Genomic DNA, 26,937 nt, shown 5'->3' with positions numbered 1-26,937 from the left:
AAAGGGTACAAAAGGAATTTAAAGAGAATTTCTGTATCCTAAGATTCATGGATATGAAAGAAATTATTACCAAAATCAGTAATATGAACAGCTAGTATAAATGATAAGGGAACAGAGACAGATCTTGAAAATATATTGTACAGTGTAATTTCGGTCACCAATTAGGGGAAGGATTTCCTGGAGCTCATCGTCTTCACCTCTTTCAGTCCTATAATGTTCCATTCCTGAACATAAATGAACGTAGACCCTCCATCAGCCCAGGCATAGAGGGGAGCCCTCTCTAAGTCTCCATAGGGGAAAATAACATTTTATTAGCGACTAACCAGATTTGTGTAGCACTGAAGTTTGACATTTTTTGCTGCAGGGGCATAGACAACTAGCAGCATTGTTTCAGTAGATGATTGTTTATGTGACCATAATAGAGTTCTACTACTGCAAAGATGACACTAGACTTGTGATTTTGTTGAAATCAGCATAAGTAGTTAATATGCTACAGCATACAGAAAAATCAGACGCTTAGAATTGATTTTGGGATATTTGGACACTTTCAGTCTAAATCCCATGTTATAGCTAACAGATTAGGGAACTACTGCAGAGGTTTCCAAAGGCACAAGTAGCAGTTAGGCTTCAAATTCCCATGGAAAGTGAATGGGACTTTGATGCCTAACTGCTTTGGGATTTTGCAAATCTTCCCCTGAATCACTGTGATGTGCTATGCTGGGGGACTGAAGTGGAGCTCACCATGGTGTTCTCTTGCTATTAGAGCCTGGGAGTTTTTTGATTTCCGGCTCCTGACCTCTCCCCAAGTCTGCTACTGTTTGGTGCTACCATGTCTTCCTGTACTTATGAAGCTAATAGATTTATGACACAGATGCTAGGGCTTAGCTGTGCCATGCCATCGTTCATGAGATCTTCCACTTTTGCAGGGCAGCTGCTGTAGTGGTCGAGCACTTCTGTTTTTTCCTTTTACACACACAGCTTTTACAGCTCACTTTGGGAAAGAAATGAGCACCCTTGCTCCAGCTGAAGGTATGTGGTTAGTGAGTATCACTCATGGAGCCACACATATTGGATCTTCGCCATCTCAGCATGGTGGAGTAAGTGAAGAAGGTAAACCCCAAGGCCATCAGCAAGAAGAACTTATCAGGGTCCTCTGAAGCTGCTTCAAGTTCAGACCTCCACGTAGCCATAAGAAGGAGCAAAGAGTATAGCTGGTACAGAGTGGACTGAGACGCATTTGGAGATAGTACGGACCAGCAGTTCTCAACCCACAGCCCAATTAGCACGCAGCTGTGGCCAAGCTCAGCTGTGTGCTAAAGGCTGTGGGTGTGCCTGGGATCCCAGGTTCCCAGCTGCAGGGCCCCTCCCCGCTGCCCTGTGGGGGGTTGGGCTCCCAGCCGGTGCTGTGGGGTTGGGGTCCAGGACTCCCTGCCAGCCCTGGGGTGTCGTGAGCTCCGGGGTCTGGGGCAGCTGCCTGGGCTGCACTGCCCTGCCGCCCGGCCCCTGTGGCCCAGGATAATGTGTAATATGGACCAAACAGGTCAGTTGTCAGCAGAATTCAGGCTACGTTAGCAGGAACAGCCCCCTTGGGGAGAGACCCAGCAGGAATAAGTCAAAGAACTCTTTCAAAAGTAAAGCTACCATCTTACTCAAGGGGAGCGTATCTAATGTGCCACCCCACCTTCTCATGTAGGTGATACACTCACAAGACAAAGGGTCTGGCATCTTCCTCCAGAAAGAAGGAATTGGGCCCTTGCTCTGACCTTCCCCTTTGTTTTCTCCCTAGCTGTGCCTCAGAGTAGGAAAGCCCTTCCAGTCATAGGGAAACAACCGTTTCAAACAAAGTCTTCATGTCTCCTACTTCACAGTTTACTGTTGGATGACTCTTTGGGAGTAACTGCAGCAAGTGGTTTGCTTTAAAAAGAAGAGATATCTAAGCATTCTCCATGCACTCCAGATTAAACCTCGTTGTGCTACAAGTCCTCACACAGAACCAAGCATCCTGTCATCCCTCTCAGCAAAGGTACGAGAGAAGAGACTCCACCATTCATGGCAAATCATGGAATTGCAAGCCCAGAGGGAAACTTCATAGAGACAGTAACTTCTCCTCTTCCCGACTGAAGCTTTCAGCGTGACTGCAATGGGTACTGCATTCAATCAGATATCCTCTTGGGAGGAGGAATCTCATACTTTGTAGACACTTGGCTCCACTATACATCAAACAGATGGGTCCTGGAGATCCTGAAGTTGGGGTACACCCTGGAGTTAGGCTCCTTGCCTCACATCTTCCTCATCACATGAGCAGTATCGAGAGACGCAAGGATCTCCACAGGGTGGTACCTAAATAGATTCCTTTTCTTGCTTCCCTACATTCCATTTCTCTTTGGTACTCATTGTATCATTACAGTGAGAAATTAGAGGACGACAAGGTACAGAATGGAAAACATATTACCCAACTGTTTCCTTTTTGGGACTGATCTTTTTCCTCAATCCATCCCACTGTGGATAGGTTTATCTGAGATTACACTGCCCATCAAAAGAGCATTAATTGTGTACATCATTATATTTGGTTGAAAATCTATATAAATTTAGAGGTAAATCTTTCAGTTATGAAGTTTGTGATGAAATTTGAATATATCTATATCTTTGTAAGTACCTGAAGAAGAGCTCTCTGTAAGCTCAAAAGCTAACCTTTTTCATCAGCAGAAGTTGGTCCAATAAAAGATATTGCCTCACCCATCTTATCTCTCTAAGTACTTACCTGGCAGACAATCCCCTTCGCCCTTTCTCCATGTGTCCCTGCACCCCACTCAGCCCCCCCACCCCACAAGCTCCATGTGTCCCTGCACTCCCACTCTCATGCAGCGCCTGGCTCAATGCTGTCACCCCACTAGTTCCTGTGCCCACACCCCAGTCTGTCCATCCCACTAGCCCTTCTGAACCCCAGTCTATGTGACCCCCAGCAGCCCTGTGTTCCCCCATCTGTTCATATCCTGTGTCTCCTCACCTGGCCCTATGGGCAGGGCACTGTGAGGAAAGCAGCCTATGACCCCTCCCTCTCCAGGGCTGGCTGCTCAGACCTGAGCCAGCTGCCCTCTCTTCTGGCGCTACAGCAGCCCCTGGTGGGTGAAAGGTGTAACTGCAGCACCTCCTGGCAGAATGTATTTTCTGCTGAGAATTAAAAAATTGCAGAGAACCTGAATTGTACGTGTGTGTGCAGTGGCGCAGAATTCCACAAGGAATATTGCAGAGAAAAGGCACAGAGATGCCCTGAGGTTTCATCATCGATTTGGAAAGGTTGATGTCATAAAAATTTTGTTTTTCCAATTTCTGTATAATATTTTTAAAAGTGAGTATTAGCATTTTAAATAGTCAGCTAATTTGGTTTTTGGAGCAGGTTGGGGGAATTAGGACAGAGTGACCAATGGCTAAGGCCTCTAAATATTGTGCTATACCTTCATTCAATAATTTGACTATCTACAGTGGCTGACATTGTACCTGACAGTTGAGGAAAAAAGTAAAGCCTGTAGGCAAAACATACACATTGCTGTGTCTGAACTTTCACAAATAGGTTTTAGTGTGTGACTCAAGGCTGGAGATGATAGTTATCTCATCCTGTTCAGTGATCCCATCAGATCTCACAGCCTAAGGAGATTGTGACAGATCAGTTTTTCGGTTAGACGTTTTCAAGGAACATGTCCTTTAGGTGGTGCAGGAAGTGATCATAGTAACTCAGTAGATGGCATTATTCCCTCTCTCCTTGAGTCAGTCATAGTAAGTCAGCATAGTATTAGATGGCTTTGTGCTTTTGGTGGTGTCATCTTTTATTTGAGGTGTAAAACAAAGGTTCTGGCCATTTATGGCACTTTAGATTTCCAAGGCACTTTTGCAAAAGTAAACTTGTTAAGAAGCCTACTAATAAATAAGGAGGGGAGTCAAATTAAAGATGGCTCATAGACGGCTGAGGTGCTAAATTTTGCTTCCACATAACACATGAATAATTAGCAAGGATAGAAGATCCTGTAAAACAGTTAAAGAGCAAACAAAGGAGTACAGTACTTGGAAAATGGGTTTTCAAATCCACAGGTCCTTATGACACTTGTCTAGGGGTATGTCTACACTAAGAAATTAGGTTGAATTTATAGAAGTTGTTTTTTTAGAAATCATTTTTATATAGTTGATTGTGTGTGTCCCCACACAATATGCTGTAAGTGCCTTAGGTCAGCAGAGTGCTTCCACAGTACCAAGGCTAGCTTCGACTTTCGGAGCGTTGCACTGTGGGTAGCTATCCCACAGTTCCCACAGTCTCCACCGCCCATTGGAATTCTGGGTTGAGATCCCAATACCTAATGGGGCAAAAACATTCTTGCGGGTGGTTCTGGGTACATGTTGTCAGGCCCTCCCTCCATGAAAACAATGGCAGACAATTGTTTCGCACCTTTTTTCCTGAGTTACCTGTACAGACGCCATACTACGGCAAGCATGGAGCCCGCTCAGCTCACTGTCACCATACGTTTCCTGGGTGCTGGCAGACGCAATACTGCCTTGCTACACAGCAGCAACCCATTGTCTTGTGGCAGCAGACGGTGCAATAGGCCTGATAACCATCGACGTCATGTCCGAGGTGCTCCTGGCCGCCTCGGTAAGGTCCGTCAGGAGCGCCTGAGCAGACATGGGCGCAGGGACTAAAGTAGGAGTGACTCGACCAGGTCATTCTCTTTAGTCCTGCCGGCAGTCCTATTGTACCATCTTATGACGAGCAGGCACAAGATGAGGATGGCTAGTAGTCCTACTGCACCATCTTCTGCTGAGCAGCCAGGAGATGAGGATGGCTAGCAGTCCCACTGCACTGTCTGCTGCCAGCCAAAGATGTAAAAGATGGAGTGGATCAAAACAAGAAATACACCAGATTTGTTTTGTATTCCTTTGCTCCCCCCTTCCTCCCTCCATGAAATCAACGGCTGACAATCGTTTTGGTGGGATCTGTCAGGGCACCTTGAAAAGTTTAATGGGAGGCATAGCTCAGTGGGTTGAGCATTGGCTTGCTAAACCCAGGGTTTTGAGTTCAATCCTTGAGGGGGCCATTCTGTGTGACAGTTGTTTTTCTTTCTCCTTGATGTAAAGCCACCCCCTTTGTTGATTTGAATTCCCTGTAAGCCAACCCTGTAAGCATGTCCTCAGTCGTCCCTCCCTCTGTCAGAGCAACGGTAGACAATCGTTCCACACCATTTTTCTGTGCAGATGCCATACCATGGCAAGCATGGAGCCCGATAAGATCACTTTGGCAATTAGGAGCACATTAAACACCACTCACATTATGCAGCTGTATATGCAGCACCAGAACCTGGCAAAGCGAAACCGGGTGAGTAGGCGACGTCAGCGCGGTGACGAGAGTGATGAGGACATGGACACAGACTTCTCTCAAAGCATGGGCCCTGGCAATGTGGGCATCATGATGCTAATGGGGCAAGTTCATGTGGTGGAACGCTGATTCTGGGCCCGGGAAACAAGCACAGACTGGTGGGACCGCATAGAGTTGCAGGTCTGGGACGATTCCCAGTGGCTGCGAAACTTTCGCATGCGTAAGGGCACTTTCATGGAACTTTGTGACTTGCTTTCCCCTGCCCTGAGGCACAAGAATACCAAGATGAGAGCAGCCCTCACAGTTGAGAAGCGAGTGGCAATAGCCCTGTGGAAGCTTGTAATGCCTGACAGCTACCGGTCAGTCGGGAATCAATTTGGAGTGGGCAAATCTACTGTGGGGGCTGCTGTGATGCAAGTAGCCCACGCAATCAAAGATCTGCTGATATCAAGGGTAGTGACCCTGGGAAATGTGCAGGTCATAGTGGATGGCTTTGCTGCCATGGGATTCCCTAACTGTGGTGGGGCCATAGACGGAAACCATATCCCTATCTTGGCACCGGAGCACCAAGCCGGCGAGTACATAAACCAAAAGGGGCACTTTTCAATAGTGCTGCAAGCACTGATGGATCACAAGGGACGTTTCACCAACATCAACGTGGGATGGCCGGGAAAGGTACATGACGCTCGCATCTCCAGGAACTCTGGTCTGTTTCAAAAGCTGCAGGAAGGGACTTTATTCCCAGACCAGAAAATAACTGTTGGGGATGTTGAAATGCCTATATGTATCCTTGGGGACCCAGCCGACCCCTGAATGCCATGGCTCATGAAGCCATACACAGGCACCCTGGACAGTAGTCAGGAGCTGTTCAACTACAGGCTGAGCAAGTGCAGAATGGTGGTAGAATGTACATTTGGACATTTAAAAGTGCACTGGTGCAGTTTACTGACTCACTTAGACCTCAGCGAAACCAATATTCCCACTGTTATTACTGCTTGCTGTGCGCTCCACAGTATCTGTGAGAGTAAGTGGGAGACGTTTATGGCGGGGTGGGTGGTTGAGGCAAATTGCCTGGCCACTGGTTACGCACAGCCAGACACCAGGGCAGTTAGAAGAGCACAGGAGGGTGCGGTGCTCATCAGAGAAGCTTTGAAAACCAGTTTCATGACTAGCCAGGCTACGGTGTGAAAGTTCTGTTTGTTTCTCCTTGATGAACCCCCCCACACACCCTTGGTTCACTCTACTTCCCTGTAAGCTAACCACCCTCCCCTCCTCCCTTCGATCACCGCTTGCAGAGGCAATAAAGTCATTGTTGCTTCACATTCATGCCTTCTTTATTCATTCATCACACAAATAGGGGGATAACTGCCAGGGTAGCCCGGGAGGGGTGGTGGAGGAGGGAAGGACAAGGCCACACAGCACTTTAAAAGTTTAAAACTGTAAAACTTATTGAATGCCAGCCTTCTGTTGCTTTGGCAATCCTCTGGTATGGAGTGACTGGGTGGCCGGAGGCCCCCACACCACGTTCTTGGGCATAATTCTATTCGTAACATACACTGCAATGCTTTGTTCTGCAATGATTCCCCACTACGTGCTACTGGCCTGGCATGGTAAAGCGTCCTACCAAGGAGGACGGAATAAGGCTGCCCTCCCCAGAAACCTTTTGCAAAGGCTTTGGGAGTACTTCCAGGAGAGCTTTATGGAGATGTCCCTGGAGCATTTCCGCTCCATCTGCAGACACGTTAACAGACACGCTTGCTTTTAAACCATGTGTGCTATTTAAAAAGGTACACTCACCAGAGGTCCCTTCTCTGCCTGGCGGGTCCGGGAGGCAGCCTTGGGTGGGTTTGGGGGGTACTGGCTCCAGGTCCAGGGTGAGAAACAGTTCGTGGCTGTCAGGAAAACCGGTTTCTCCGCTTGCTTGCTGTGAGCTATCTACAACCTCATCATCATCATCTTCCTCGTCCCCAAAACCTGCTTTTGTGTTGCCTCCATCTCCATTGAAGGAGTCAAATAACACGGTTGGGGTAATGGTGGCTGAACCCCCTAAAATGGCATGCAGCTCATCATAGAAGCGGCATGTTTTGGGCTCTGACCCGGAGAGGCCGTTTGCCTCTCTGGTTTTGTGGTAGGCTTGCCTCAGCTCCTTAAGTTTCTCGCGGCACTGCTTTGGGTCCCTGTTTTGGCCTCTGTCCTTCATGTCCTGGGAGATTTTGACAAATGTTTTGGCATTTCGAAAACTGGAACGGAGTCCTGATAGCACGGATTCCTCTCCCCATACAGCGATCAGATCCCGTACCTCCTGTTCGGTCCATGCTGGAGCTCTTTTGTGATTCTGGAACTCCATCATGGTCACCTCTGCTGATGAGCGCTAATCCCCTCGTCAGGGATGGAGTATAGAAATCAATTTTAAGAGCTCTTTAAGTCGAAAAAAAGGGCTTCGTCATGTGGACGGGGGCAGAATTAAATCGATTTAACGCTGCTAAATTCGACCTAAACTCCTAGTGTAGACCAGGGCTAAGGTTATATGAGTAACTAGCAAATGAACTTACTGACTCAGTGACAATGAGGGAAGACTGGAGGAAGATCAGAGCAGCGATAATTTTCAGTGTAGGAAAGAAGCTTAATCCTGGCAGAGACTACTATCCCTTAAATCAAACTTCTATACCCTTTTAAAAAGTAGATTAAAAAGTCAGAGAAAAAAATCATTGATCATTCAGAGGTTAATGGAATCATAAGCACTTTGCAGCATGCGTTTATAACAAACGTTCTGGCTAGACCAGGGGTAGGCAACCTATGGCCAAATGCGGCACGCGAGCTGATTTTCAGTGGCACTCACACTGCCCGGTCTGGAGGGCTCTGTATTTTAATTTAATTTTAAATGAAGCTTCTTAAATGTTTTAAAAACCTTATTTACTTTACAGACAACAATAGTTTAGTTATATATTATGGACTTATAGAAAGAGACCTTCTAAAACGTTAAAATGTATTACTGGCACACGAAACCTTAAATTAGAGTGAATAAATGAAGACTCAGCACACGACTTCTGAAAGGTTGCCAACCTCTGGGCTAGACAAACTTGCTTCCTTTCGTGAAATAATGAGAAACTTAATGAATTAATGGCAGCAGAGGGTTTAGTTTTTAATAATGCTTTAAAAATATCTTAATAGAAATACTAACTTGAGTAGCTTTAAAATAAAAACAGTGTCTCAAATATACGTATGTGTGTGTATATGTGTGTATACATATATATAGTATGTGTGTGTCTAGAGTAACTTTAAACAAAGGATAATAACAAGTTCCATCGATCAGAAAGGGAGGTGGTATCTAGTATGACACCACAGAAATCAGTGTTAGGACTGGTCTTATTTAATATCTTTATTAATGATCAGGAAAGGAAGTAAACAGCACATTAGTGCAATTCAAAGCTGATACTAAATTGGGAGAAGTCAAAAAAGAAAAATCATAACAAAAGGCTGTGGGCAGAAAATGAGATTCAGCTCGGAAAAATGCAAGTTAATTCCAATAGAGACAAATAATCTGTATTCCACATACTCAGTAGGAAGGAGAAATCTGAAAAGCAGTAATAGTGAAAAAGAGCTGAGCGTGGTAGTGGACAGTAAATTAGATCTCAATTTGGAAAGTGATATAGTTGCAAAAAAGGCCAGTGATAAACCAGGGAGGTAGGAGAGAATAATTTCCATGTCATTTTGTATACCTATATTATTATGCTAATGTTTTCTGCAAGAAAGTTCCATAAATATGTAATTTAATTTTACATATTTAAAATCACACACAGTAATGTGTATGTCTAGAGGTGATTTCAGCAAAAGATAGTACATGAAATTTTTCTTTTGGTTATGATATGGTATGAAGCTGCTGAAAGCGTCTGATGTTCAGGAATATTTGTATGGATATAAGACACATTTACAGTTTATATATGATTATATTTTATTAAAAGATATATAAAATGAAAAATGAAAGGAGTCCACTCATAATCTTTCTCTCTCCTTGCAGATTCCAGATATATTCTTCTTCCAGTAGTTTTACATCACCTCCACATGCATTTACAAGAGCAGAAGGATCTTACAATGTGTGCACGTATCCTTAGCAACATATTTTGTTTCATAAAGAAAAATAGCTCAGTAAGTAAATCCAGTTATGAACAGTAGTGTTTTTTTTAACTTCATTTTTGGGTCCTCGTAATAAAATAAACTGTCGCTTGAACAAAAAGTGACATTTAGAGCATTCTCTAGGAACTGAACCTTGATGAATATGTCAGTTAGATTTTTCATCAATTTTTTGGACTGTTGCAAGAATATTTTTAATCTAGCACTCTGTGTTCTACTGAGTGTTGACACTGTTCCAGTGTTCTAACATGCAGTAATTTAGATCTGTTTTCAAAGACAAACAGAGAAAGATTGTCTGGTTTAAGATATAAATTCAGTTGTAAATAGCATCTTTTTGTCAGGCCTGTGTTTTAATGTTAGGAGCTTTAAAAGAGGCCACCTCCCTGTTTCAGCCCACCTGGACTTGAGGAAGCTTGGGGTCAGAAATGCTTCTTCACTTGCAGCCTGCCCTGCCCTTTTTCCACTGAGAACAGGAAACTAAGGGGATCTTTTAAGAGGGACGCTTATTACAGCCGAGCAGGAATTGTGGACCTAGGGCTGCTTCTCCACCTGTAGCCTGGTCTACCCCTTATTATTGACCTTGTTTTGGTGGGTTTGTTGGAAGTTGACATTCTGAAGATAGTTTTTGTGTGTGTAATGGATGAAGGGATTAAGTTGGATGACCTGTTCATGGAGAGCAGATATGAAAGGGATGTACTGACTGTGTGAAAGATGATGTTCTTAACGAGTTCATAGATGGAGGATAAGAGGACTGTTTAAGAGCTCGGCCATTGAGTGGAGTGAGTAAGGAGGAGATTTGTGGAAGGGTTTAACAGGATTGATCATTTGTGTTGGGTTGCTCTTCTGGGACTGCTGAGCCATCAGTTATGATGGCCTGTCCTAATAGCCAAGATCTGACCCTCAGCCCTCTGGATAGACCCCTCTAGTATAACTGTCCTGCCAGGATCATTGTGCTGTCATTGTGAAGGTTGACCCACAGTGGTTTGGAAGTGTGTTGGAATTAATAGACCACTTATTCATGTAGGATAAGTGAAGAGGATGTGCTGTGGGCTGATCTATGCACTGTTGGAGAGGGATGATCTGATGTATTTGGAGACTGTTGGTGGGAATGTTGGTTATGATGGACTTTGCAGATGGGTCTCGGTGTTCTTATTGAGGCACCTAGTTGTGATGACTGCATCCCTCTGAGGGCCACCTTAGGTTGGTCATGAAGGTTCAATGACAGCGCTGCATACTGGGGATATGGGGAAGTATCTTGATTGTGAGGGTTAGGTCCCCTCAATCCCTGTGGTAGAGAGAGACAAGGCAAAAAGAAAGTAGCATCATACACTAATCGGTGTAGTAAGTGTGAACCATGCAGGTGCATGGTTAGTCTCAGTTCCTTTGGTCTCACATTATAACAGTTGTCAGGAATGCAAGACATTGGATCTGGATCTTCATTTCAGGCTGTTAAATAATACCGTATATGACTTAATATGGGGCTGTTATTTTGACACATTTTTGTTGCGGCTTCCCTGGAAAGGTGTATAGTTCAGCATGAGGAGAAACATGATCTAGGCTGGTGGGTAGCTATATTTTTTTCATCTGACCTCAAATACAAGAGATCTTGCATCCTGAAACTATGAATGTGTCCTCCTGGCCAGAGAGTCCAAAGATGGACATAATACACAGTTGGTGGTGTAATGTCCCTCTATGTTATGTCCCTCTATGTTAATTGTTGTCCCTCTCTAATTCAGAGGCTGAGCTGATCATGTTCCTCACTTGAGTCACTGAGATTGATAGTACCTAGACATTTCAATCACTGTGTGTTGTTATCTGTGATGAATTTTCTGGATCAGCTCACAGTTTCACAGCTGCCAAAATAAACATTGGACTATAGTCTAAACACTCTGGTGTTGGAGTCACGAGTGTAGATTGGAGAGAGATTACTCCTCAGCTACAGACTGACCACTGTTTCTTTTGGTCTGAAGTTGGAACATACTTGTCTTGACAGGGCAATGGAAATGTTTTGATGGTCTGCTTTCAGAAACTGTTGAAACCATTTCCAGGCAGCTTTGAAGGACAGGGTTATTCTTCTATTGTCCACTCTAACAATAATTTGGTAGGAGTTCATAATAATAATTTGTCCTCCCTTATTGATACAGTCCCTAAACACACTGTGTGCTGGCTCTATCTTCACAAGTCACCTGGATTTACAGGTGGAGAGAGAGAGGAAATGGCTAGGGCCCCAGACTCCTACTGTGTCCAAACAATAGCAACATAGAGGATATTTTTTTTTGAGTCTTTTAAAGAACACATGCTCTGGCTGTGAGGGAGGCAAAGACAAATTTCTTCCCTTCCATCATAGCATCTGCAAAGTCCCATGCAAAAGAGTTAATTCGACTGCTTGGTGAATGCTGGCTGTCTCTATTTGATTACAGAGCAAGTGTTTCTTGCTGTGAAGAAATGTCACGTTATTTTGCAAATAAAATTGCTCAGATAGAGACAGAGCAGTCTACTGCCATGGAAACAGAACAGTGTGTTGCAGGGGAAAAAAGCTTCAGTTTCAACTCATTGAGCGCAGAGAGGTGCAGGTGTGCAGCTTTGTGCTACAATTTTGTCTTTCCAGGGTGGTGAGAAAAAAGAGAGCAGTTGTGAAGTACTGGGTCCACAGTTAGCTGAGGTTGTCAGCATTTCCCTATAGAGGATGAGGCACGAGAATTCATGGGGAGATTAGTGTTCAAGAAGCCAGCTCTTTACTCTGGAAATAAACCAGTATCCAATCTCCCATTTTGGGGAAAGGTAACAGAAAACTTGGTGGTTCTTGTGAGGCAGCTGTCTTAACTTATGATCTTACCAAAGCAATGGATAGAGATAGTGTCTGCAGACTCTATAAGCAGCTATCTATAAGCAGCTTTTGATACCATTGACAATGAGATTTTGTTGACTTGCTTGTGGATCCTAGTATGGATAGATGAATTGCTCTTAAATAGCTCCACTTTTTGGCCACTCGAGATATTGCCCAGGGATAGTTGTAGGCAATTGTTTCTCTGCCTCGAGGGTTCTTACTTGCAGGGAGTCTGTATTGTCGCCCCTTTTGCTCAACTTGCAGCACTGAGAGAGTGAGTGGTGAGACAGTAGACCACATTGCATTCATTATGCTGTGTCTCCATGTTTGACCAGGCCAGAGAAGTGGAACAAATAACCCAATGTTTATATTAACTTAGGGCTTGGATGCAGGCTAGCTGTCTGTGACTAATCAAACAAGATAGAGACGATATGTTATTGATTTGAGGGAAGCCATCCCACGATTTCTCAGAACTTGTATTTGTGTCCTTGCCTGAGGGAATACAACTGGCAGTTGTAGCACAGGTGCACAAAGAATAACTGGGACCATTCAAACGTTAACATTTACTATCACAATAAGCTGCTTCTTGTAAAAATCAATAAAAGAAATCAACCTCCCAAACTAACTGACATTTAAATTAATGTGATGTTAAGAACGTTGAGTAAAAATAAAATCAGGTCAAGAAGTGCAAAATTGTAGGTTTTCACAGAAATATTAACTAAATTGCAAATCCTAGGAATATGGTGCATATTTTAAGACAGGCCCTTATCCCTTAAAGGGCTTCAAACAGGTGCAAGTATGCACACCCATGAATTACCTTCAAGGACTGGGGCCATAAACATTAATATATTGTTTCGACAGGGATCACTTGATGGTGCTTTTTCCACATAGTCCTACAAGTTCTTTTTCTTAGTATGCAAGCAACATACAGTCTTTGAAGAAATGCAGGGTTTATTTTGTAATGGGGGTTCTCTTAAGGGAGTTGTTGCCTTACAGCAGAAGAGTTTTTTCCCTTCCTTGACCTCTCTAATGAGAGGTGGAATTCTTGGACCAGAGTGTTTGGGCAGAGATTACTGGAAGACAGGATTGCTTATGTGTCATATGTGATCACCTCTGTTCAAGGACTTGTGTATAAAGTGTAACTAAAACAAGTTACACTAAGAAAATACCCAGATTTTGTGTTGTTGATTTCTTCTCCAATAGGAAATTGACCTGCAAGACCCAAAATCTGCTACCATTTGGCAAATGGGTGAAAATGTAATCAATGATTATATAAAATAAAAATAAATCAATAGGTACATTAATTAAATAAAATGAATAACATCAAAATAATAAAAAATATCATTTGAAAACTAAAATGGGGAGATTGCTACATATGTGTTACGTAGCAAAATTAAAATATGTATTTCCTGGATTTTGTAATAACTGTGCAACTTTAACACTGCACTAACTTTGTTCTTCCTTGTTAATTAACATTTTTGGCCATGTTCAATGGTCTATACTTTGGCTCCTTTGCATTATTCTGATGATGCAAATCAGCTATAAACTTGCATAACTGGCCAGGGATATGTTTGCTTTCTTCTCATCGGAGTGGCGCAAAGTAGCTGGACGTTGCTGGGGTATTTGGCCTTAAAAAGTTGCTATACCTATCTGTTGGTTTTTGGTGGTAGTTTCTTTGTTGATCACATAAAATATTCAAAACAGAATTCTCTCTGCTTTGGATTTTAAATCTCCTCTGTCCATTTCTATGGCTAAAATGTATGAGTGTTGACTAAAAATCTTGGCCAAATAGCTGTCATAAATCATGTACTACGTTCCTTTATACTGTACCTTGAAAAAGAATTATGTTTAATGATGAGTACTTAGGCTCATGTTTTTAATAACTGTCTTCTATATATCAGTAACGTAATTAATTTGAGAACAGTGGATTCAAGTAAATGGAATGACTCTGGTATCTTGGGTGGAAAATATTACCAAGGTTTATAAAGTGCAGTGGCTGTGATGAAAACTAATTCTCACCTCAACTAAACTAATCCAGGTGCTAACACTGTCCTAGGGAAAATTCTGCATGTGTCTATTCCTTTTTCAGTAATAGCAAACTGAAAAAATATTTTTCTTTATTTTAGGAAAAATCCGTCTTGGAAGAAATAGATGTGATTGTGAACAGCTTGCTAGATATACTGCTGAGAACCATATTAGAGATCACAAGCAGACCTCAGCCATCAGGATCTGCGATGCGCCTGCAGTTTCAAGATGTGACCGTAAGGTTTTCATCATAAAACAGACCCATACCAATTTAAGACTGTCACTGGGCTCTTAACTCATCCCATCTATGTGTTGTAATGCTCATTGTTAATCAGATTACCTGCTGTTTTGAAAAGATTGCATTAGGCGGGCTAAGGGGGATGTGGGAAGTGAAGTAGATTTTACTTGCTTTTCTGACTTTCAATGGAATTATTAGTGCTGTATGGTTTTATTTATATATATGTATATGTATTTATACATTGTAGTAGTCAAAAAATTAAGGGGACGAAATTCTTCCATTTGACATTCTGTTAGGTCAGTGGCAATTTCATTATGCTGCTTTTATTGACAGTTTAACAGCTTCCTGAAAGGACTAGAACACAGCACTCATGAAGATGAAATAGTTTGGCAAAACATTAACATTTTTACCTCCCAAAAATCCAAATTTTTGACGGGGGAAAAGAATCTCAAAACACACTCACACACCCCGAAGGTATTTAAATCAAAATTAAAATAATAATAATAATAATAATAAAAATAATTAATAATAAAAATAAATAATAAAACTAGCAACACTTATCTGGGTCTGATCGTTCTAACATGCTAACTAAAGTCAAGAGATCAATGTTCTGCAGGGAACATAAGTGGTATTTAGGTCAACACTATATAATGGCTGATGTGCATTAAAAGGTTTTAGTGCAGTCACTGGGATTTTCTCTAAAAGTTAGTGTTCTTGAAATAAAACGAAACTACACTTTGCTCTGCTTTCAAGGAGGTTGTATTTGGGGAGAATAAAATCTTACACAGCAGGGGAAATGTAGTGGCCTTACAAAAGAGCACCTGAGTAAGAGGAGCAGGTCACTTACCGGTCATTCAGCAGAGTTTTCTGTGAAAAACTTAAAGTACCTGGACATTCCTTCTTTTTGATTTGCCATCTCATTAGACCAGCTCCTTACACTGTTACTTTTTATTTTTCCAGTGATATAGGGATTCTAGCCTTTCAACTTGAATTCCCTCTGAGGACAAGCATTGTAAAAAAGTATTTAATACTCGTGGAAAATATTTTTCACTTTCTCCCACAGGGAACAAAATTATTGGAAGCATTTGTAGAGTTAACCATGAGTTGACTATCTTATATTTTACAGTAGCACTGTGCTCCAATTCATTATGCATCAGAGGGATTGTACTTCTAAGATTTCACATTTCTTTAATTTTAAACTGCAAAAATGTTCTCTGAAGTTCAAACTTCTTGCATAGGGAAGTTCTGCTTTATCTAAATAAAGGTTGTAGAACTGGGTCAGAAGTGTGGCAAAACTCCATTGTAATTGGTTTCCATTAAAATATCCAATTGTTTGTGGATACTGTTTTTTTTATACAGTAACATAAAGGGCTAATTCATCACTCTATCAAAAATTAGACTCTGAAGGGCTTTGCAAGTTATAAAGTTTTCATTAGCTCTATATGCATCACTAAGGCTTGTCATCATTACTACATGCACCTCACAGAATACTTAATGTGGAGGTGACTCACAGCACAGCATAAGGCAATTATATACATTTATGTGAGAACATCATGCAGTACGGGCTTATGGCAGCACACTGAGCCGGGTTCTTGGAACTATTTGTGGAGTAAGGCACCACCCAACATGAGTACAAATGGTAGAATCTGGCCCAGCATGTTGCCATGAGTCAATCCTGTATCATTAAATGCTCTTTGTGAGGTGGGATATAGGCTTTATGGCAACACAATCGGCTAAATTCTGTCACTCTTCATCTCGTTGGGTACTGCCTCAGTCTGCAAGTAGTCTCAAAACTGTGTCTCAGTGTTGCCATAGGCCCATCCTGCATTGTGTTTCTGCATATATGTATATTCTGTCTCAATCTTACCTTATGTTCTGCTGTGAATTATTTAGTGCACTCTGTGAGATGGATGTGTGGGGCTTGAAGCTGTATGCCTGAAAGAAAACTGTATAATTTCCAGTGCCAGTGATCTCAGTGAAGTTACACCAGCACGAACTGGAGTAATGCAGTGATATCAATAAATAAGCCCTTTAGGTTGCTTTATGAGAAATGTATCTGCACACAATTAGATTGCTGAAAGAAACCAATTAGAATGAAGCTTTTCACATTTACAAAATACTTTTAAAATTTAAATTAAAGGAATGTGAAATCTTAGAATTACAGTCCCTGTGAAGCATAATGAGTTACAGCTGAGTGCTACTGCAACACAGTCAGTGCTATATGTGTTAAATGATTTTGTTCTTTATGGAAGAAAATGGAAAATAGCTTGATGAGACTACTTGTGGAAGTAAGGTGACTTCAGGTGGTAGACTCTACCCCTATGCTTTTTAGTATGAGAGGATAAGAGGTACAGACTATGCTTTCAGTCTTACTTACAAACAAAGAAATGAATGATGTTGCTTGCACTCCCTGGTTCTGTGAATGACATTGGCAGGAACCTGGGCCAAGATTTTCAAAATAGGTACCAACGTTAATTTCAGTAGGAGGTACTGAGTGCTCATCACTTTTGAAAATTAGGCCACTTTTTTAGGTGTCTATGGGTATGTCTACACTATGGAATAAGGTCGAATTTATAGAAGTCGGTTTTTTAGAAATCGGTTTTATATATTCGAGTGTGTTTGTCCCCACAGAAAATGCTCTAAGTGCATTAACTCGGCAGAGTGCTTCCACAGTACCGAGGCTAGAGTCGACTTCCGGAGCGTTGCACTGTGGATAGCTAGCCCACAGTTCCCGCAGTCTCCGCTGCCCATTGGAATTCTGGGTTGAGATCCCAATGTCTGATGGGGCTAAAACATTGTCGCGGGTGGTTCTGGGTACATATCGTCAGGCCCCCCTTCCCTCCATCCCTCCATGAAAGCAAGGGCAGACAATCGTTTCGCACCTTTTTTCCTGAGTTACCTGTGCAGACACCATACCACGGCAAGCATGGAGCCCGCTCAGGAAACCGTCACCCTATGTCTCCTGGGTGCTGGCAGACGCGGTACGGCATTGCTACACAGTAGCAGCAACCCATTGCCTTGTGGTAGCAGACGGTGCAGTACAACTGGTAGCCGTTCTCATCGTTTCTGAGGTGCTCCTGGCCATGTCGGCTGGGAGCGCCTGGGCAGACATGGGCGCAGGGACTAAATTTGGAGTGACTTGACCAGGTCATTCTCTTTAGTCGTGCAGTCAGTCCTATTGAACCGTCTTATGGTGAGCAGGCAGGCGATACGGATTGCTAGCAGTCGTACTGTACCATCTTCTGCTGGGCAGGCAAGAGATGAGGATGGCATGCAGTCCTTCTGCACCGTCTGCTGCTAGCCAAAGATGTAAAAGATAGATGGAGTGGATCAAAACAAGAAATAGACCAGATTTGTTTTGTACTCATTTGCCTCCTCCCCTGTCTAGGGGACTCATTCCTCTAGGTCACACTGCAGTCACTCACAGAGAAGGTGCAGCGAGGTAAATCTAGCCATGTATCAATCAGAGGCCAGGCTAACCTCCTTGTTCCAATAAGAACAATAACTTAGGTGCACCATTTCTTATTGGAACCCTCCGTGAAGTCCTGCCTGAAATACTCCTTGATGTAAAGCCACCCCCTTTGTTGACTTTAGCTCCCTGAAGCCAACCCTGTAAGCCGTGTCGTCAGTTGCCCCCCTCCGTCAGAGCAACGGCAGACAATCGTTCCGCGCCTTTTTTCTGTGCGGACGCCATACCAAGGCAAGCATGGAGGCTGCTCAGCTCACTTTGGCAATTAGGAGCACATTAAATACCACACGCATTATCCAGCAGTATATGCAGCACCAGAACCTGGCAAAGCAATACCGGGCGAGGAGGCGACGTCAGCGCAGTCATGTGAGTGATCAGGACATGGACACAGATTTTTCTGAAAGCATGGGCCCTGCCAATGCTTGCATCATGGTGCTAATGGGGCAGGTTCATGCTGTGGAACGCCGATTCTGGGCTCGGGAAACAAGCACAGACTGGTGGGACCGCATAGTGTTGCAGGTCTGGGATGATTCCCAGTGGCTGCGAAACTTTCGCATGCGTAAGGGCACTTTCATGGAACTTTGTGACTTGCTTTCCCCTGCCCTGAGGTGCAAGAATACCAAGATGAGAGCAGCCCTCACAGTTGAGAAGCGAGTGGCAATAGCCCTGTGGAAGCTTGCAACGCCAGACAGCTACCGGTCAGTCGGGAATCAATTTGGAGTGGGCAAATCTACTGTGGGGGCTGCTATGATGCAAGTAGCCCACGCAATCAAAGATCTGCTGATATCAAGGGTAGTGACCCTGGGAAATGTGCAGGTCATAGTGGATGGCTTTGCTGCAATGGGATTCCCTTACTGTGGTGGGGCCATAGACGGAACCCATATCCCTGTCTTGGCACCGGAGCACCAAGCCGGCGAGTACATAAACCGCAAGGGGTACTTTTCAATAGTGCTGCAAGCTCTGGTGGATCACAAGGGACGTTTCACCAACATCAACGTGGGATGGCCAGGAAAGGTACATGATGCTCGCATCTTCAGGAGCTCTGGTCTGTTTCAAAAGCTGCAGGAAGGGACTTTATTCCCAGACCAGAAAATAACTGTTGGGGATGTTGAAATGCCTATATGTATCCTTGGGGACCCAGCCTACCCCTTAATGCCATGGCTCATGAAGCCGTACACAGGCACCCTGGACAGTAGTCAGGAGCTGTTCAACTACAGGCTGAGCAAGTGCAGAATGGTGGTAGAATGTGCATTTGGACGTTTAAAGGTGCGCTGGCGCAGTTTACTGACTCGCTTAGACCTCAGTGAAACCAATATTCCCACTGTTATTACTGCTTCCTGTGTGCTCCACAATATCTTTGAGAGTAAGGGGGAGACATTTATGGCGGGGTGGGAGGTTGAGGCAAATCCCCTGGCTGCTGGTTACGTGCAGCCAGACACCAGGGCGGTTAGAAGAGCACAGGAGGGCGCGGTACGCATCAGAGAAGCTTTGAAAACCAGTTTCATGACTGGCCAGGCTACGGTGTGAAAGTTCTCTTTGTTTCTCCTTGATGAAGCCCCCCGCCCCTTGGTTCACTCTACTTCCCTGTAAGCTAACCACTCTCCCCTCCTCCCTTCAATCACCGCTTGCAGAGGCAATAAAGTCATTGTTGCTTCACATTCATGCATTCTTTATTCATTCATCACACAAATAGGTGGATGACTACCAAGGTAGCCCAGGAGGGGTGGTGGAGGAGGGAAGGAAAATGCCACACAACACTTTAAAAGTTTACAACTTTAAAATTTATTGAATGCCAGCCTTCTGTTTTTTGGGCAATCCTCTGTGGCGGAGTGGCTGGTGGCCCCCCCACACCGCGTTCTTGGGCATCTGGGTGTGGAGGCTGTGGAACTTGGGGAGGAGGGCAGTTGGTTACACAGGGGCTGTAGTGGCAGTCTGTGCTCCAGCTGCCTTTGCTGCAGCTCAACCATACACTGGAGCATACTGGTTTGGTCCTCCAGCAGCCTCAGCATTGAATCCTGCCTCCTCTCATCACGCTGCCGCCACATTTGAGCTTCAGCCCTGTCTTCAGCCCGCCACTTACTCTCTTCAGCCCGCCACCTCTCCTCCCGGTCATTTTGTGCTTTCCTGCACTCTGACATTATTTGCCTCCACGCATTCGTCTGTGCTCTGTCAGTGTGGGAGGACAGCATGAGCTCGGAGAACATTTCATCGCAAGTGCATTTTTTTTTACTTTCTAAGCTTCACTAGCCTCTGGGAAGGAGAAGATCCTGTGGTCATTGAAACACATGCAGCTGTGGAGAAAGAAAAAGGGACAGCGGTATTTAAAAAGACACATTTTATAAAACAGTGGCTACACTCTTTCAGGGTAAACCTTGCTGTTAACATTATGGACATAGCACATGTGCTTTCGTTACAAGGTCGGATTTTGCCTCCCCCCACTGCATGGCTACCCCCTCAACCTTCCCCCCTCCCTGTGGCTAACAGCGGGGAACATTTCTGTTTAGCCACAGGCAAACAGCCCAGCAGGAATGGGCTCCTCTGAGTGTCCCGTGAAGAAAAGCACTCTATTTCAACCAGGTGACCATGAATTATATCTCACTCTCCTGAGGATAACACAGAGAGATAAAGAACGGATGTTGTTTGAACGCCAGCAAACATACACTGCAATGCTTTGTTCTACAATGATTCCCGAGTATGTGTTACTGGCCTGGAGTGGTAAAGTGTCCTACCATGAAGGACGCAATAAGGCTGCCCTCCCCAGAAACCTTTTGCAAAGGCTTTGGGAGTACATCCAGGAGAGCCGCAAATGCCAGGGCAAAGTAATCCTTTCACATGCTTGCTTTTAAACTATGTATAGTATTTTAAAAGGTATACTCACCAGAGGTCCCTTCTCCACCTGCTGGGTCCAGGAGGCAGCCTTGGGTGGGTTCTGGGAGTACTGGCTCCAGGTCCGAGGTGAGAAACAGTTCCTGGCTGTCGGGAAAACCGGTTTCTCCACTTGCTTGCTGTGAGCTATCTACAACCTCATCATCATCATCATCTTCTTCATCCCCAAAACCTGCTTCCGTATTGCCTCCATCTCCATTGAAGGAGTCAAACAACACGGCTGGGTAGTGGTGGCTGAACCCCCTAAAATGGCATGCAGCTCGTCATAGAAGTGGCATGTTTGGGGCTCTGACCCGGAGCGGCCATTCGCCTTTCTGGTAGGCTTGCCTCAGCTCCTTCAGTTTCACGTGGCACTGCTTCGGGTCCCTGTTATGGCCTCTGTCCTTCATGCCCTGGGAGATTTTGACAAAGGTTTTGGCATTTCGAAAACTGGAATGGAGTTTTGATAGCATGGATTCCTCTCCCCATACAGCGATCAGATCCCGTACCTCCCATTCGGTCCATGCTGGAGCTCTTTTGCGATTCTGGGACTCCATCATGGTCACCTCTGCTGATGAGCTCTGCATGGTCACCTGCAGCTTGCCACGCTGGCCAAACAGGAAATGAGATTCAAAAGTTCGCGGTACTTTTCCTGTCTACCTGGCCAGTGCATCTGAGTTGAGAGTGCTGTCCAGAGCGGTCACAATGGAGCACTCTGGGATAGCTGCCGGAGGCCAATACCGTCGAATTGTGTCCACAGTACCCCAAATTCGAGCCGGCAAGGCCGATTTAAGCCCTAATCCACTTGTCAGGGGTGGAGTAAGGAAATCGATTTTAAGAGCCCTTTAAGTCGAAATAAGGGGCTTCATCGTGTGGACGGGTGCAGGTTTACATCGATTTAATGCTGCTAAATTCGACCTAAAGTCGTAGTGTAGACCAGGGCTATGGCTGAACTAGGAACTCAGCTTTAAGAACCCATTAAAAAAATCTTGGCTACAACTTCTGTCTCATTTGAAAATCAAGTCGTGTACCATATAGTAACAATGTGGAACTATAAAATGTAATTTTGATGTTGTAGTGTATTATTTTAACTTCAGTGTATTATCTGTAATATAAAGTTAATATGGGGTCGCAGAAGATATGCAGCGTAAGTGATTAGAAGGGTCTAAACATAGAAACAAAAAGAAAAGTTTGCACAGTTCATTTTATTTAAAGAATGTGTATTTGAAATTCATGTTCAAATGTGTTGATCTAGCTGTGATTAAAGTAAGATAAGGCCATTTTTACTTACTCCACTGTTTATTTACGCTAAGTAACCTAATGACACACAGGGGTCTTGGCTTGTAACTGAAGGAGAACAGCAGTCACAGAAACGTGTAGTTGTTTTTTTAAACAGCTAATCTAATCAGACCACCATTTTTTCCTTTTGTACTCCATATTGAGATACATTACATTCAGCTTGAATCTCTGCAGATATAATGAAATATAAAATATTTTTAAATATTATAAAAGCTTCATGATCAGATCATCAGCAAGGATCAGGAATATAGGATATAATCTGATCATTTAAAGATGATTTAAAGATTTAAAGGATCATTTAAAGATGCTTCCTGTTTACAAGGTACTAGTGGTAGGCTGGGTGATTATGCTTGGGGGGCCGAAGGTTGAGAAACAAACTATCCCAGGCTATTAGTATAATAATCTGAGGCTACGTCTTTTTGCAAAAAAAGGTGTTTACTATCTGAGAGCCCTCTCTGTGTAAAATCCTAGTAGAGACAAGGCACAGGTATTTTTTTTATCTTGGTGTCACTAGTCAAGATAAAACAAATACCCTTCTCCCTCCACCCCCACCCAGCCCCAATGGGGTTTATCTCGACTAGCAACATCTAGGTAAAAACTATAGTGCCTGCGCACTCTCAACTTTAGTTAGCTATTTCATTTTGCAGTGAAGACACAGCATTAGTATTTCAAAAATTCAAATTTTAAATAAGAGAGGGAAAAATCTACCCAAAATATATGGGCTGGCAAACTACAAAAACAGTGTTTAAAAATACTTCAAAATTTTTTGTCCTTCCTTTTCTCCTTCCTATGATCTCCCTCCTCATTTCCCTCCCCACAGGTAAACAAGAGTTCTTCCCAGAATTGTTGCAATATATTTTTATTTATGTTTTCTTTCAAAAGCAAACGGTCAGGAAGAGATGGAATTTTTGCAATGTAAACTAGATGCGTAAATGTAGATGCAAGGGAAACAATTCATTATTATGTAAACATGCTATCAGCTTATATTGATTACTTTTTCATGTCATGCTTGTATTGTTTTAGTTGCTTTTGAACTGATTCACGTAGAGGAAATTGCATTTGGAAAACAAAAGTACGTAAGTGGGAAGCAAATCCATAGGTAAAATACGACATTTTAAAGGATTATAGCCCTATTTTTATTAATAAGAAAATAGTACACAAAATATCAAGAAATGTCTTTGAAAATTGTTTCAGCCTTCGCAGTGCTCATTTTCTTTAGATTACTAATTTGTTTTTAAGAGTTTCATAATGTGATTGTTCTGATGTTTTCTATATTTTGGGCTTGAGGTATAACATTTCCTCTCTTGATTTGCATTAGGGGGAATTTGTTTCCTGTCTCTTGTCACTATTACGACAAATGACCGATAGACATTACCAGCAACTTCTTGATAGATTCAGCACAAAGGATGACCTGAGAGTAAGTAACAGATCTTCAGTTTTATGCCTTTAAATGTTCTCTCCTCTTCTTCTTCTTTTTCTGCCTCTGTTCAGGAACTCCCCTGTCTCAGTTAAGGGGTGTGTTGATGTTTAAATATAATCTGTTTCTCTGACACACTGATGACAACTAATAGCTACATAAGTTTTTTCATTCATGTTTACTCAGGGGAATTTTTGTGGCTGTGGGTAGGATTTTGTCGTTTCTGTACTTAAAGCTGGTAGGAATGGGGAAAGGAAAACTATAGAATAGTGTTATAGCCCTTTCCTCATTCTCTAACCCCATCACAGCGAATAAACTAATCACAATCCAAGTTACAAATAAAACAAAAAAACTTCAAATCCAGACTCCAGCGAGAAACTGCTGAATTGGAATTCATTTGCAAATTGGATACTATTAATTTAGGCTTAAATAGAGACTTGGAGTGGCTAAGTCATTATGCAAGGTAGCCTGTTTCCTCTTGTTTTTTCCTACCCCCCCCCGAGATGTTCTGGTTTAACTTGGATTTTAACTTGCAGAGTGGTCAGTTTGGATGAGCTATTACCAGCAGGAGAGTGAGTTTGTGTGTGTATGGGGGTGGGGGGGATGTGAGAACCTGGATTTATGCAGGAAATAGCCCAGCTTGATTGTCATGCACATTGTGTAAAGAGTTGTCACTTTGGATGGGCTATCACCAGCAGGAGAGTGAATTTGTGTGGGGGGGTGGAGGGTGAGAAAACCTGGATTTGTGCTGGAAATCACTTTAGATAAGCTATTACCAGCAGGATAGTGGGGTGGGAATAGGTATTGTTTCATATTCTCTGTGTATATATAAAGCCTGCTGCAGTTTCCACGATATGCATCTGAGGAAGTGAGCTGTGGCTCACGAAAGCTTATGCTCTAATAAATTGGTTAGTCTCTAAGGTGCCACAAGTCCTCCTTTTCTTTTTACGATCTTTAACAGTTATTGCAAATGTATGTGTCTTGGTTGGGAGCTGCTGGCTTCCTATGGGCTCTTTTTCCTTCAAGCTGTAGCATCCAGCTTCTGTCATGGACTTTGATACCCTGTTGGAGATGATGGCAACACTTGTTACAATCACTTGCCAAGATTTTCCATTGGTCAGGATCAATTCCAAATTTCTTCATATCTAATTTGCATGTGTCTTTATAATGAAGCTTGTGATGTCCTGTTCTTGTTCCATCTGATAGCTCCCCGTATAGCATGTCCTTGGGTATGCATCCATCTTCCAACATCCTCAGATGGCCCAGCCTGTGCAGTCATCTTTGCTTGAGCAGGGCTGTCACAGTTGGTAAATTTGCCCTTTGATGAACCTCTGCATTGGTGACTTTATCTTGCCATTTGGTGTTGAGTATGCAGTGGAAACAGCGTAGGTGGAAACTGTTTAATCTTTTCTCCTGATGAGCATAAGTTGTCCATGTTTCCCCATCATACATGAGAGTGCTGAGAGAACACAAGCTTGGAACGCTACGATTTTGGTCCTGATGGTAAGCTTTGATTTGTTCCATGCTTTTTTAGTTAGTCTGCTAAAGGTGGTAGCAGCCTTTCCAATGCAAACAGTTAGTTCTTCATTCAATGAGATGGATGGTGGTCACTGTAGAACCTAAACAGCTGAACTTTTGGACTACTTCTGGCTGGTTTGTATTTAAGGTGATTGAAGGATCTTGTGGAACCCCCTGTCCTAACACAACCATTTTCTTAATGCTGATGATGAGATCAAATGCCTGACAAGCATCTGAAAGGCGGTCCATGAGTTCTTGTAGTAGATCTTCATCATGGGCTATGACGGCAGCATCATGAGTGAATAGAAGTTCCCTGATTAGCACCTTTTTAACTTTGGTCTTGGACTTTAGTCAGGACAGGTTGAAGAGTTTCCTATCCAATCTTGTGTGGAAATACATTGTCTTTCCTGTCCTTAAACACACAGTTCAAGAGTACCGAGAAGAAGATTCCAAAGAGCGTAGGGGCAAAAACACATTCTTGTTTCCCTTTCCATCTCAAAGCTGTCCAAAGTGGACCCGTCAAACTGGACAGTTGATCTCATGCTGTTGAATGAACTTATAAGACTTAACAGGGTTGGTGGGAATCTAGTATTGCAAATAGACCTACTCTGCTGACTGTGTCGAATGCTTTGGTTAGGTCCACAAAGGCGATGTACAAAAGGCAGATGAGCAAATTCACTCAGTGTTTTTGCCAACCACATCCACACAGGATAGATTGGGCCCTTCAGCTGTGTCTGATAACCAATCGAGGAGTGGAGCCCCAAAAGGAGGGCATAGGGAAGATCTCCTTTGCACTGGGAGAGGGAAGATCTCCTGCAGCGTAGCTGGTTCCAAATATATCAACTCCCATCATTCCTTTGGTACAAACCAATGAAGTCGAGAGGGGGACACTGATACATGGGCAAAGCAGCCAGGCTATTGCAGCCACATCACATGGAGAGGATACTCCATCCTTTCTGGCAGCATGGACACAACACAGAAGGTGGCAGTTACAGGTTATAAACTCTCACTTGATTGGCGTAGAGGAGGGCTCCACAGATCACCTTTGATGGTGGGAAGAATTACTGCGTTCCATTGGTCAGCCCCGCCCACACAAAGATGACCAGCTCCCAGACAGCTAGGTGCTGACCCAGCATGGTATGTCTGCCTCATGGAGCGCATGGGACTAGACCAAAAATTGAAAGGCAGACCAAAATCTTGCACCTGGCAAAAATAAAAAACCAAGAACTTCCCAGCTTGGAAGCTGGAATGTCAGGACCATGTGTCCAGGATTGACAGACAGTCACGACCTACAATACAAAAGTAGCATGCAGAAGTTAGCTTTGATAGACTATACTGCTGTACTGTGCTGTACAAACTCAATGTTGACATTGAAGCACTCCAGGAAACAAGACTTGGAGATGCTAGTTCTGTCCAAGAGGCCAATTATACCTTCTTTTGACAAGGTAAAAGCAGTGAAGAAAATCATCTGCATGGTGTCAGTTTCACTGTGAGAAACAATTGGGTAAAGCTCCTAAAAACACCCATTGGAAAGTCAGAGCATATCATCTCACTTGAACTTCCAGACGACCATCAGCTTTGTGAACATCATTAGTGCTTATGCACCAACACTCAAATCAAGCCCCAAGGAAAAGGATACATTTAACAACTCTTTGCATCAAGTCATCAAAAGAATACCATCAACTGAGGACAGAATTTAGGGGCAGAGTATGTGGCATCCTTGCATCCTTTCTGTGTTTGCCTAATCCAGGCCATGGAGTGGAACAGGAACTGGAACCCCCCTACA

The 26,937-nt window shown here is 43.4% G+C and overlaps 1 protein-coding gene across 4 annotated transcripts in view; it reads left to right on the top strand.

The window, feature by feature from the left end:
• DOCK4 (dedicator of cytokinesis 4) overlaps window positions 1-26,937 on the top strand; it is a 420,789-nt gene that overhangs the window by 293,545 nt on the left and 100,307 nt on the right. For all 4 annotated transcript variants that reach the window (XM_084616809.1, XM_084616807.1, XM_084616808.1 and 1 more), the window contains exons 24-26: window positions 9,381-9,508; window positions 14,447-14,581; window positions 23,535-23,633. In XM_084616809.1, the coding sequence (XP_084472935.1) occupies window positions 9,381-9,508; window positions 14,447-14,581; window positions 23,535-23,633 (362 nt within the window). The remainder of the gene's footprint in view (window positions 1-9,380; window positions 9,509-14,446; window positions 14,582-23,534; window positions 23,634-26,937) is intronic.

Source organism: Lepidochelys olivacea (assembly GCF_965140295.1).
Source record: "Lepidochelys olivacea isolate rLepOli2 genome assembly, chromosome: 1".
Taxonomy (NCBI): Eukaryota; Metazoa; Chordata; order Testudines; family Cheloniidae; genus Lepidochelys; species Lepidochelys olivacea.
The sequence above is the reverse complement of the archived record's forward strand: the minus strand, read 5'-3'. Positions and strand labels throughout refer to the sequence as shown.